The sequence below is a fragment of the Corvus brachyrhynchos genome, unplaced genomic scaffold (genome assembly GCF_000691975.1).
Source record: "Corvus brachyrhynchos isolate BGI_N302 unplaced genomic scaffold, ASM69197v1 scaffold413, whole genome shotgun sequence".
NCBI classification, from domain to species: Eukaryota; Metazoa; Chordata; class Aves; order Passeriformes; family Corvidae; genus Corvus; species Corvus brachyrhynchos.
Window position 1 is genome coordinate 565,939 of NW_008237240.1, and position 11,873 is coordinate 577,811.

The 11,873-nt window shown below is 41.8% G+C and overlaps 1 protein-coding gene across 1 annotated transcript in view; it reads right to left on the reverse strand.

The window, feature by feature from the left end:
• The window catches only part of BACE2 (beta-site APP-cleaving enzyme 2), a 47,045-nt gene that overhangs the window by 12,834 nt on the left and 22,338 nt on the right, over positions 1 to 11,873 (reverse strand). The window contains exons 4-8 of the mRNA XM_008630593.2: positions 10,955 to 11,083; positions 9,601 to 9,735; positions 6,785 to 6,886; positions 3,271 to 3,420; positions 1,877 to 2,045 (exon numbers count right to left, since the gene is read on the reverse strand). Of these exons, the coding sequence (XP_008628815.2) occupies positions 1,877 to 2,045; positions 3,271 to 3,420; positions 6,785 to 6,886; positions 9,601 to 9,735; positions 10,955 to 11,083 (685 nt within the window). The remainder of the gene's footprint in view (positions 1 to 1,876; positions 2,046 to 3,270; positions 3,421 to 6,784; positions 6,887 to 9,600; positions 9,736 to 10,954; positions 11,084 to 11,873) is intronic.

The following is an 11,873-nucleotide window of genomic DNA, read 5'->3' on the forward strand; positions in this document are numbered from 1 at the left end:
GGCCTCCACGGGAAGCCAGTTTGGCAGCTCAATCCCTCACCCTGCACCGAGGCGCTCCACTCGCAGCCGTGGCTCTCTGATGAAAGTGCTGTTAAATATGGAAACCACAAGCTGTGAAGAAGTGAGACTCAGCAGAACTGGCACATCCAGCGAAATGTCATCTGCCCCATGTGAGTGGAACCTGACAACTCCGTGCATCTTGTCCCGGCCAGTCAGATGATTCCTCAGGAAGCCGAGTTCCTGTGATGCTGGGTTAGACATATGCAGAAAACGTGGACGAAGAGACAAGGAGGAAATGTCTTGGAGCACCAGCTGGGTGTAATCACGTGTCCAAGCTCATGTAAATTCCAATGGCAGTTCTGTTCAGCAAGCTCAGTTCTTCGTCTCTGGCAGAGCTACGTGAAGTGGTCAAACTATGCTTGCAGGTAGCAATATTAACACCGAGGTGTTACTATGCTTCCCCGATTATTTTCCTCAACAAAGAAGGGCTGTCAGAGCAGTTCTTATGCACAGCAGCTGCCTCGTGTCCCCTGCTGACCACACGTGGTCAATATGTTCTGTCAAATGCCCCCTCCTCCCCCCACTGATGGCTGCAGCGGGACAGGGACAGGAGGCAGCTCCACACTTGCTCCCGCTGCAGTCAGGAGGCACCAGGAAGAATGAAAGGCAGTGAAACCCGGCCTGCATTGTTTGTCCAGTTACACTCTCCTGCCAGATACATTCATGAAGTGTCTTTCATCACTGCATGGCACCTCACAGGGGTGTCCATTAAGCAACTCTCACCAATATCGAGATTTTCTTTGGGAACGAGCTAAAACCTGACAAGTCTGAGCCTGTTAACAATGTAGAGATCAAAAAAACAAGCTTTAAAATTGCCCTAGAGCTGCAACTCAGCCAGCCAGTTCTCTCTTCCTCCTCTCTATTACCTGATTGCATTAAGCACTCCAGTCCTAACTACCTTCACCCTCTCTAAGAGCTTAAAGAAGCACTGTCAGTTCCAGTCCTTTTCTCATGCAAACCTCAGGTGAGACAATGTTTTTCAGGGCACAGACCACTCCTGTTTGGGACAGAGACCTGCATGTGGGTGCACATCCTTCCCCTCCTCTCCCACTTGGATGTTCTTGTCATGTTAAAGCAATGTCTGAACAACAAGGGGAAGAAACCCCAAAATTTTTGGATTTAGCTACCCTTGGTAAGAAAAGAATAATCATGAAAGTTACCCAGCACAGTAAAATCAGCCAAAAATTACGAGCTCTTTTATATCTCCTCAGCAGCTAGTTAAAAAATTAATGGCTTTCTGCTTACACTGAGAAAAGTATTTGTTTAGAACTAACACAAACACTGCAAGTCTAAATGTGAGTCCAATTTTCACCTCAGCTCTTTCTTTGCAAATTTCTGAGGGGCTGAACAGGCTCAATTTACATGAAGAGAAAAGTGTGAGTAAGGCACTTCACTGCACACTGCAAGAGTTGGTTGAAGAATCCATTTACGCCCAGCTTTGAGCAGGAACTAGCCCAAAATGAAGCTGCATTATAAGCAGGGACTCATTTGATGTAACTGTTGGGGAAACTCCACACACAGACAGATGTTCCAGAAAGACCATCTCTGTGAGAGGGAAGAACCCAGCACAGATACCCAGAGCTGAGGCTGATTCACTTCATGCCAAAAGATGTTGCAATACAGTTGGGGTGGGTTTTTTTGTTGTTTTTGGTTTTGTTTTTTGTTTTTTTCCTTCCTTTGAAATGTGAATGGCTCGGAACTTCTTCAAAATACACCCTTCACACTGCGGGAGTCACCACGCTTTTCCCCAACAGATAAATGGCAAAGGTGTTTCTCTGAGTTTCCTCACTCAAGTCCTGAGATATGTTTCTCTTACCTGCACAGGGGCTCACTGCAAAGCCCACTCTCCTCTGGGCTCTGTCAAAGATGACATAGAATCCTTCCATGACTGTAGCACCAATGACCAGAGCGTTTGTGGAGGAGGAGATGCCGAATCGGTAGCACTGCAAATTATCTCCTATCACAAGGATGGGTTGAATATAAAGCTGTTAAAAAGAAAATTAAAAAAAAGAAAAATAAATTAAAAAAAGGAAGCCAGAGTGTAAAAAGCAACACCTCACAGCAGGTAGAAGTTCAGACTTCTTCGTTTTTATAGTTCAAGCACACAAATCCCACTGGAAACAGAGAATGGATTGGGGCAAACAGATTTCTGTACATGATTTAAAACCAGTCAAAACTGACAGGCAGGTAAGAGGTAAAGCTTGTGGATTCTAAGATAAAGTTGAAACAGTCAGTCACAGCATGCAGGTCAGCAGCAAATTCTCGAGATTCTCACTATTTACCATATTTTCCATAAGGGAAGGATGGCTGAGGAAGAACTTGGGATATGAACTCAAATTAGAGAATAATTTAGTTGTTAAAAAAATTACTAGGATGGAGTTGATTGAGAGAGCATTCAGTGTCAGCTTCAAGGTTCTAGATCTTACAAATTCAAGTCACATTTCACCCCCTGTCTCCCCGAGGAAGATGAACGATTGCCAAGCTACATGATCAATACAGAAAAAGCTTATCATAAGGCTGTACTATATTTCAAGTTAAAATGTACTTAATAGGTTCATTCTTTCCTTTGCTCCTGCCTGTCCCTTGAGGTAAAAGAATGTAATAATGTTGGAGGATACCAGCCTGTAGTGCACCTTATACTGGGAGGAGAAGACAGAGAAGAAAAACAAAAGTGGCACATTATATTCTAAAAGTTGGGATGGAATATTAATAAAAGATAAACCAAGTGAGTTACAGAAACTGGTGAAGAGCTCACAAAGGGTCATTGCCAAGATTTTCATATTCAGAAGAAGTGCTCCAACTCAAAATGCCTGGAGAAACAAATCAATTCCCTTCGCAAAACGAGAAGATCAAAACGAGCAGAGACATTCTGTATTGACATCTGATGTGGCCAAAGCTCATGAAAACAAAACAATAACTTGCCTATTTTTCCCAGCAAATTAAAAAAAAAAAAATTCCCAACTAGATGGACTGCACTGAGAGGGAAATAGTGCTTTGTGCTTTTCCTTTTTGCTTTTAGGTTTGACAAGTTTGTTATTTTCCCTACTTAAAAATTGATTTTTAAAATTTGATTAAAAAAGGTTTCCCTGGCATACAATAAGCCAGTCCCCTATTACTGCTAAAAATAGCTCCTGTTTTTTAAGAGCTGTATAATGTGCTTTACAATAGTAAAAATAAATGCACAGATGAATAAACAAAGAAGGTTGAGACCTGTGGTAGGATAGAGATCCGAAACGACCTACTGGAGTTTTCATCCCTCAGGTAAATGGAGAGTTTGGGAAATAAGGACCAGGGTTTTTCAGTTCTATCCCAGCATGCAAGCTGTGAACCAGTCCAGAAACCGGAAGAGAATTCTTGTATCTGTAAAACAAACCAAGCAAACAAAATTACACTTACAGATTACAGACATTTTGATAGATTTTTGTAAATGATCACTGCCACTTGGATACTTCTTTCACTCCCATGGAGAAATTCAAGCATGAACACAAATCTCAGCTGCTTCTTTAAGGACCAAAGCAAAAACCCAAGCCCCAACACCCAAAGTGAGGTGTGTCATAACCCATCATGACTTGGGAGAAGGGGGAAGAGGCAAAAGCCAGTTTAGCTCTCCCTTCCCCCTCTGTTTGTGTCTCACTGTTTCCACTGCTGCAGAGAACATGTGTGGTGCCACAGAGCCAAAGCATCACTGGGATTTCACTGCCTCCCTACCTCCTCTCAGACCAAACACCAACGTTTTGAAGCAGCATGTTACATTTTATAAAATACACAAACCAAAATACAAACCACGTGAATATGTAACGAGGTCATCCCTGCTCCTCATGCACCTACAGCTTCTTACTCAGCTTCAGAGTTTTGAAGCCAAGGGCTAAGCCAAAAATCTCCTGGCTTCTAAGGGAACCAAGGTTTGCTGGAATGGAAAAGAACACATCCCTCTGTCTCTTTTGCTGCCCTGTCACTCCCTACCAGTATAACCTGACATGCTTTTGAAATAAAATTGATTAACAGCACTTAATATATCCATGGAACTAACAAAACAAAAAGCAAACTCCTACAGAGCTTGTTTGGCTAAGACAAACATCTTGCTCAATGCTCCTGCTCCCTGAAGTTGACCTGCTGCCAGATCTGAGCAAAAACCTTCCTTGTTTCACTGCATTACTTTGGCTGCTGGTTCTTGTTCCCCCACAAAACAGCATTCAAGGGAGGAGCTTGATCTGAGGCTGCCCAGCCAAAGCCTCCCATCTGGGTGAAGAAAAAGATGGAATCCAGCCTCTGCACTGTCCTCATTTGTATTTATCTGTGATATTGATTATTCTGTAAGCACCAGCTCATTCATTAATATATGGCATTTTACTGCTGACAGGCACTCGCCACACACCTGCCTGTGAAGTGTTTGTTGGGGCTGCACAGAGACATTTTCCTATTTCCAAGTGCTCTGCTCTGTTCTTGGGCCAACAAGCACAGACTCATGTGAACAAGGAGATTTACCACCACAAACAGGCCTTTTACCCGTAACTCTCAGTACAGGCTGAAGTGCATCCCTTGGCAAGGGGCAGAACACTCTTCCCTCACAGCTAAGTCCCAGGCCAGACCTGCTGAGAAATACAGTTCTTCTCTCTTTCCATTTTGTCTTGAAAAGCAGATCTGAGAAAAATCACAAGATACCACCCAGACAGGTCAGGCCAAGCCTGTGAAGTGCTCTGTTTTAAGTGCCTGCTTTAATTTCCCACAAAGATTGCTTAATGCACTGCACTTCTTTCCCTTCCTTCTGCATGCTGCAGCAATGCACTGGGGAGATGTGAGTGCATGATACCCAAAAGGCTATTAAAACAAAGATTTTAGGATTATCTGAGCCTTCCTTTGTTCAACTTTTTAACTTAGCATTGTATTAATGCTGTCCTGACTTCAGCTCAGTGAGGTGTAGTAGCTGCCTGGCTCATCTCTGCTCATCTGCCAAAATCACCACCCTGCAACACCAAACTACATCTTAACAGCTGCTCCCTAAAAGACTTCAGTCCACAGAAGTAAGGTTTAAAAAACCATCTGCACCACTAAAGAGCACAGAGCTCACAGCCTTGTTTTTTAACGGAGCTGAATACAGGGATGTGTCACACACAGTTAACCCAGCGTACCTGAGGGGGAAATAACTTCTGGCTGGGATGCTCATAACAAGCTATGAGGAGCAGGAACTTGTTAACCTGGCTCGCCTGTGGTCAGAAAAGTGTGTCTGACTACAGTAGATGATTTTTTTTTCAGTGGTACATCTCCTGCCAGAAGCACAGAGCCGCAGTACAATTGCTGAAAATACCCGTTTTCCTGACATTGCTCCTACACAGCTGGAATCCCATCCTTGCACCCTGTAACTACTTTCTTATTTAGCAGGCTATCTCCTTTGTTTAGAGCTGTCAAAGTAAATTTTGGGGTGTGTGGAGGGAAAGGGGTACAGCAGGCAGGTCCTTGAGATTAGAAAGAACTCCGAAAAAAAGCTACTGTATGCATTTTCTGTAGGAACAGAAAAAAAACCATTAAGCAGAGTGAATGGTTCCCCTCTAACACCTTAGTGATCTGTCCACTATTTCCTTGTCAGGTGGAAGGCCCCAGTTCAAATGTCCTGACCAACATCAGAGTGGAGTGTGGACCACTGTGACCCACTTCCCAGGAGGATTCCTTATCCACAGGGTGACGTTACAAGAGCCCTTGGGGTGGCTTCTTTCAGTTCCACCCCCATGGACTGAACTTGTTCCAGTCAACACTTAAGGGTTGTGCAATAGAGAAGAACTTGTACCTGGTACATTTATTTCAGATACTGGACATCTGCAGGCAGAGAAGAACACTTCATGCCACATCTCTGCTCTCAATCAAGTAGGGAAAAGGATCTCAATCTTGAATTGTCAGCACACAGGCAAATGCTCTGTCTTTGGGGCAGCTGCTTACTGTGTTTCCTGTGATTTGCATCAACAGCCACTGTCTGACTGTGAATCCATGACAAAAATACCAAGTTTGTTCACACTGAAATAGCTGGTATTTATTCTTCCTCTTTAACCTTCTTGGTGCTTTTCCTTGTATTGAACAAAAATTTATGAATAGTTTTTATTAACCAGAAAATGCTGCTTCAGCCACTCTACATACAGAGAACTCCACCATCCCCATGCCCTACTTCTAAAGCCCACTCTATTTCCAAAGAAAGATGCTTTTGAACATAAATAATTCAATAATGAAGGTCAAAAGCAGCTTTATTGATATGAATAATCCTAACGAATGACATTTATTCTAGACAGCAGTAAGAATTACACTTGGAAAGGAACTGCTTGCAGCAGCAGGTTCTCCTACTTTACAAACACTCTGTTTTGAATGAAATGACTGATTTTTGCACTCTTAATACTTTGACTCAGAGCAACAGGGATTATGTCCTGTGTTTCTGAAATGCTTAGAATAAAATACTCCATTTCTGACCTATTTCTGATGCATTTCCATACACACACTTCTTGTCTGCACTTGGCCCCCCCCTTTTCCCTCCTCCCTTTTTTTTTCACCTCTTCCTTTCCATCAAAGGCCATCAGTCATTTCTGCCTTATTAACAGGGCTAGACCAAGGAAGATTCTGCTCCCCTCAGGTGAAAAACCCACAACTTGCAAGGCAGGCAGCAGAGATGACACTCCTTTCAAAGACCTGTGATCGTTTCCCAGGAATTTCACATTTTTGAGCAGGTTTCATGGCGTTATCTTACCAGGGACGTGCGAGCTATTGCCTGCACCACAGCACTGAAGACTTTCTCTGGCAGTCGAAGGAGAGTGGTTCCACTGTCTACTATGGCTTTATCAGCATTGTACTGGGGAGGGGAGAAGAAAAAAGGAGAGAAGTTGCACGCTGTAGTCACTGTAATGCACATCCCACTGTCTCCTAACCAGAACAAAGCTGCTCCTTTTTGGCAGCTGCCTTCCCAGAACTGCATGTCACACTTGTCAGCAGCTCTCTCCAGCTGATAGCTTCAATTCCAATGAAATCTGAGAGCAAAAAAAGCAAGATACTATCAGCCCAGACGCAAGAGTGGGTTTATCTGCACCAGTCAGGAAATTACTGTGTCACCACAGCTGGTGCAAATGGTCACACTGCTGTAAAAAAGTGAAGTCTGGCCCCTCTCAGAGGGGGCAAAAGCACTTTATTATTCAGTAGAGAGGTGCTGAACATCCTGATGCAGCTTCCTGAATCAAGGTCTATGCTAGCATGGGTACAACTCTAGTTTAAACACAGCAGCCTCTTTTAATGGCAGGCATATCTAATGTAAGAATAGTCAGAAAAAAATTAGGCCTTATTACATGTCTGTACTGGCTCAAGAGTACAAATGCTACACCTTCATCCCTTGACTGCTGAAAACTGCTAAAACACAAACAAAAGCAAGAAACTTGAAATTTCAGTCTTGCTGCCTTAAAATCTGCACCACTCCCCCCAGCAAACAATGCTCTTATTATTAAAACTTCAACCCTCAAATTAAGAGATTTCAGCAAACTTCAGATATGGTCCATGAAATAGAAACTTTTTAAAGGGTAAATCCTTTTTCATGAACTCTTCAAAAACTATGATTAATTGTGGGGAGAAAAAAAAAGGCAAGCAGCAGTGGCAGCTATTTGCATTAACTACTTTTGCTGCCAGCTTAGGCAGCAGGATTAATATAACTGAGCTGTGACATGTTTATGGCATAATCATAAGACACAGGATGATATACAGCCTAAGCTACTTAGGAAGAGGTCAAATAGCAAGTGAATTTAAAATACACTGATTTTGATGTTATCAAGTCACATGGAGTCCCTTTAGTGCAGTGATGAAAATAAAACACACCAAAAAAGTAAGAAAAAGTAACTCTGATGGTGATTTCTACATTTCTTTTTGAAAGAGCTGCTGTAGGGCTGCCATACAGAGCTGACAGAAAAGCAAACAGGAAACCATTTATTACACACTTGGAAATACTGTTAAAGAGTGGAGAGAAATACCATGGCAGTTTGCAGTTCATTTTAACAGATTTGTACCACAAAATACACAATCACTGGCATCCTGGAATGCCACCCTTGGAAAAAAATAGTTAAAGAAGGTCGACCATTAATATAAAACTGTGCAAAAATCTGGGTGTAACGGGATTGTTCACACTGGGGCTAAGCACCTGGTTTTGCCTTCTTGGCTTTCCTGGTTAATATTTACCAGTGCAAAGTGCACTTTTGGCAGCTCAGGACTTCTCCCGGCCCCGGCTGCCAGGCTCAGGGCCACTGCTGTGGTGTAGCTCTGGACAGATTCCCAGCATTGAAGCAAGGGAACAAGTTTTCCCTGGCAAGGAAAGGAGCAGTCCCTGGTGAAGGCTGCAAAAAAATGTTCCATTTCCTAGAAAACAACGGAGAGGAGACAACAACATAGCTCCTCATCCTAGAGTGAATCATGCATCCTCTGCAAGCTCCTAACCAGCCAAAATTTAATTGTACTACTCCCATGTTACTGCTCTTCCTCTAAATTTCTGTGGGAAGGTCTCCTTTGATCCGGGAAGGTTTGATCCTTCTGCACCAGTGAAAGCAACCCCTGGCTCAGAAGAGAGCAACAATTACAGGAAACTTTCCTAACACACCACTAAATTTTTCAGTGAGTTGTTTTCTGGCAACAGCATGTATTAAACCACTGAAGGGCTCCCCTTCAAAAACATGTTGATTGTTTTTTAAGGCAAGAAAGAAAAGCAAACATTTGTTTTAAAGGACCAGTGGTTTTGCTTTCCTAACAGCACAATAGAGGCAGCATTTAAATAGACCTTGTTTTGCTTATTGAGTTGAAAGATGCTGCGACTAATTTTAAATAATTTATATGGGATTATGATTTCAATATTTTGCATGGAAATATAATATTTATGCACATGTAATATTGTAATAATGAATTTCACTTAATTTATATGAACTGTAAGAACTTTAAACTTATCATGTCCCATTGATCTCCAACTAAGAGCATGAGCGTAAAATGAAATTAGGATGCCTAAAGAAATTGGGGCATAAAAATTACAGAACCAAAATCAAAACATGAATAGCAACAAGCAATAGTAAGAAAGAGATAAAACACACACATACACATATATACTCCACAAAAAAAAAAAAAAAGAAATGGCTTTGGAATAAAAATTGCAACAGCACGGTCTCATTAGACCGATCCAGATACAGCAGAACATTATTCCTAATAAAAACAGAAAGCTTATCCATCAGGAATAATAACTGCCAACCACAGGAGAGCAAAAGTTGATTGCAAAAATATAAAATCGAAAAGGAGGCATAGGATGAGAACTTGATGAAGCAACCCAGGATGACACCTGTGCACTGCCACCGTGAACTGTGAGCTTAGACAGCTCTACAGGGGTCAGTCCAAAATCACCCACTGCCTTTGTTAGACCAGAATTGCTTTAATTTAATTCTCAGGAGACTGCGGTGCACATCTGCTTGCCAAGACAAAACTGATCAATCAGGGTTTTTTTCTCAGCCAAACTTGCATTTTATAGAGACAGGAACACAGAAGAGCCAATACCTCCCTGCAGTCCAGTTCGAGGTTCTGTCCCCCGACCTCCAGTTTGAGGATTTCAACCTGGTAATACCACTCCTCTTTGATGGGTGTGTACCAGATATCCCCCGTGTACAGACTTGGCTCAATTCCACCCAGGACCTAAGGGAGAGGAGAAAAGAAGTCACATACTTTAAATTCCCAAATGTTCACTTTTGGGGCAAGTACACGCAGAAAGGGGATACTTAGTTGTGATACCCAGGGGCATGAAAATTTTAATTTAGCATCATTTGTAAGGATTTTACTGTCAAGTTCTCTGTCAATAATAGAGCAGTATGAAACATCTAGACATTAAACAAACTGTCCTTCAAACAGAATTCCCATACTGGGCCAAATTAGCAGCATCTTCATCTACAACCTCACACTGATTTTGTTGTGAAAACTCCACTGTTGAAAATCAACACAGTGTCTTCAGTGGTTAAATCTAGGTAATGTATAAAAATGGGACAGAATATTGAACCTACACGTGAAAAACTTGCTTTATCAGATCAGAAAAGCTTTAACACTATCTAAGAACATTTCATTTTTTCTTACACACAAAATGGAATCCCATCCTGTCACTGCTATCACTATTAGCTTCCATCAAAACCTAGGCTGAGGATGGCTGGGAGCATTTGTGGACCCTCAGACTCTGAACTGAACATAAGCAAATTCTCTCTTGGTCTTCAATTATATGAATAACATTTACAATATGCTAATTCTCTTGAAAATGAGTATTTGTGATCAGCTCCTGTGCTGAGATGCTTATTTCAGCATCATTTGGGAAAGTCATTCCATCTCCCAGTTCCAGATACATAATGGCCAATTCATGGTCCCACTACAGCTGATGGAAAGACTTTCCAGAGTAACAACAAGCAGTAGATCTGATCTACAGATTTCTCCCCTTTAATATGTTGTCGACAAAAAAAGAAAAGCCCCTTGATTCCTCTCCCCCTTTTCACATCATGTACCAAAAAAAAAAATTACTGGAGCATTTTGATGAGATTGAACAAATTTATCAGCTGAATAAGGGACTACTCAGTTTGAGAAATATAGCAGAATCTGCCCTGAGGAAACACCACAACATTCATGTTTTCCTTTGTTGAAAGATGAAAAGTTTACTCAAACTTGAGAGAAAAAAAAGAATCGAGAATGAAAATAAATAACACTCGAATTTTGCCTAAGGGTTTAATTTTCTTTCAAAAAAAAAAGATAGAAAGCATATTTAAAATATGAAAATATATTTAAACACTAAATTTGGCAGAAGTAGGGGATAGTCAGAGAAAAGAGGGAGAGAGATGAACAAAGATACATCTTCCCTCTCCTATTGACAGATACCCACAAGACTACCTCCGTTGGTACCACTTCCAGAAACAGGGAGTCCAGCACCACACATCTGCAGGGAGAAAATGTTGGGGATCTTTGCCTGCCTCACAAGGGAATCAAAGAATGTCTCCACAGAACTCGAAGGCTTGAAGGTGTTGAAAAACAAAACAAACAAACAAAAAAGAATTGCAGGGTTCATTAGAAAGTTTCTCTGCAGAAATCAGCAAATCATTCAAACAAGACCACTTTTCATGAGTAAATTGAATTTCTAACAACCAACTGATGAAAATTCTAGACATAAGTCATTGAAACCTCAGTATCTGTCATTTTTCTGTTTCTGTTGTTTTTAAAACATTTTTACTCTTGACCACTGTCAGTGCTGCCGCCACCAAATCCCTAAAACACAAGAGTAATTTTCAATTGCAGTTTTCAAACTCAAACACCAGTTTCAGACAGAAGCTCTCACTGATAATTTCTGTCTGGAAGAAGCTTTGTGTTATTAGAACACTAAAATGTAACTTGTTTTTCACACCTTTCCATAGTTAAAAAGCAGAATTTTAAAGTCAGGATTTTCAGTTTTTCAACACTACTGAATTCTAATGAACTTTGAATTCAGTGGCCCTTGTTTCCTCTCTTTTCTTTTGCAGAACTTCATGTCCAAGCACACTCTCTTCAGCTGGTTACTGGCCAACAGGCTCTTCCCTACGCTGCAGGTCCTGTTTTCCTTTGCTATCACTGGAGTGCTGCAACTTCCCTGTAATTCACATTTCTGTGCACGAAGGTCTCATGATGGGCAGAGCCCCTGGCTCCCTCCAAGGGGCCAGGTGCTCTCACTACACAAACCCAGAGCAGCCTCAGAAGCCAACAACCCCTAAGTCCTTGGAAGAAGAGAAGAACAAATGCCCTGAGTACTCTGTTTGCCCAAGCCAGGGTTT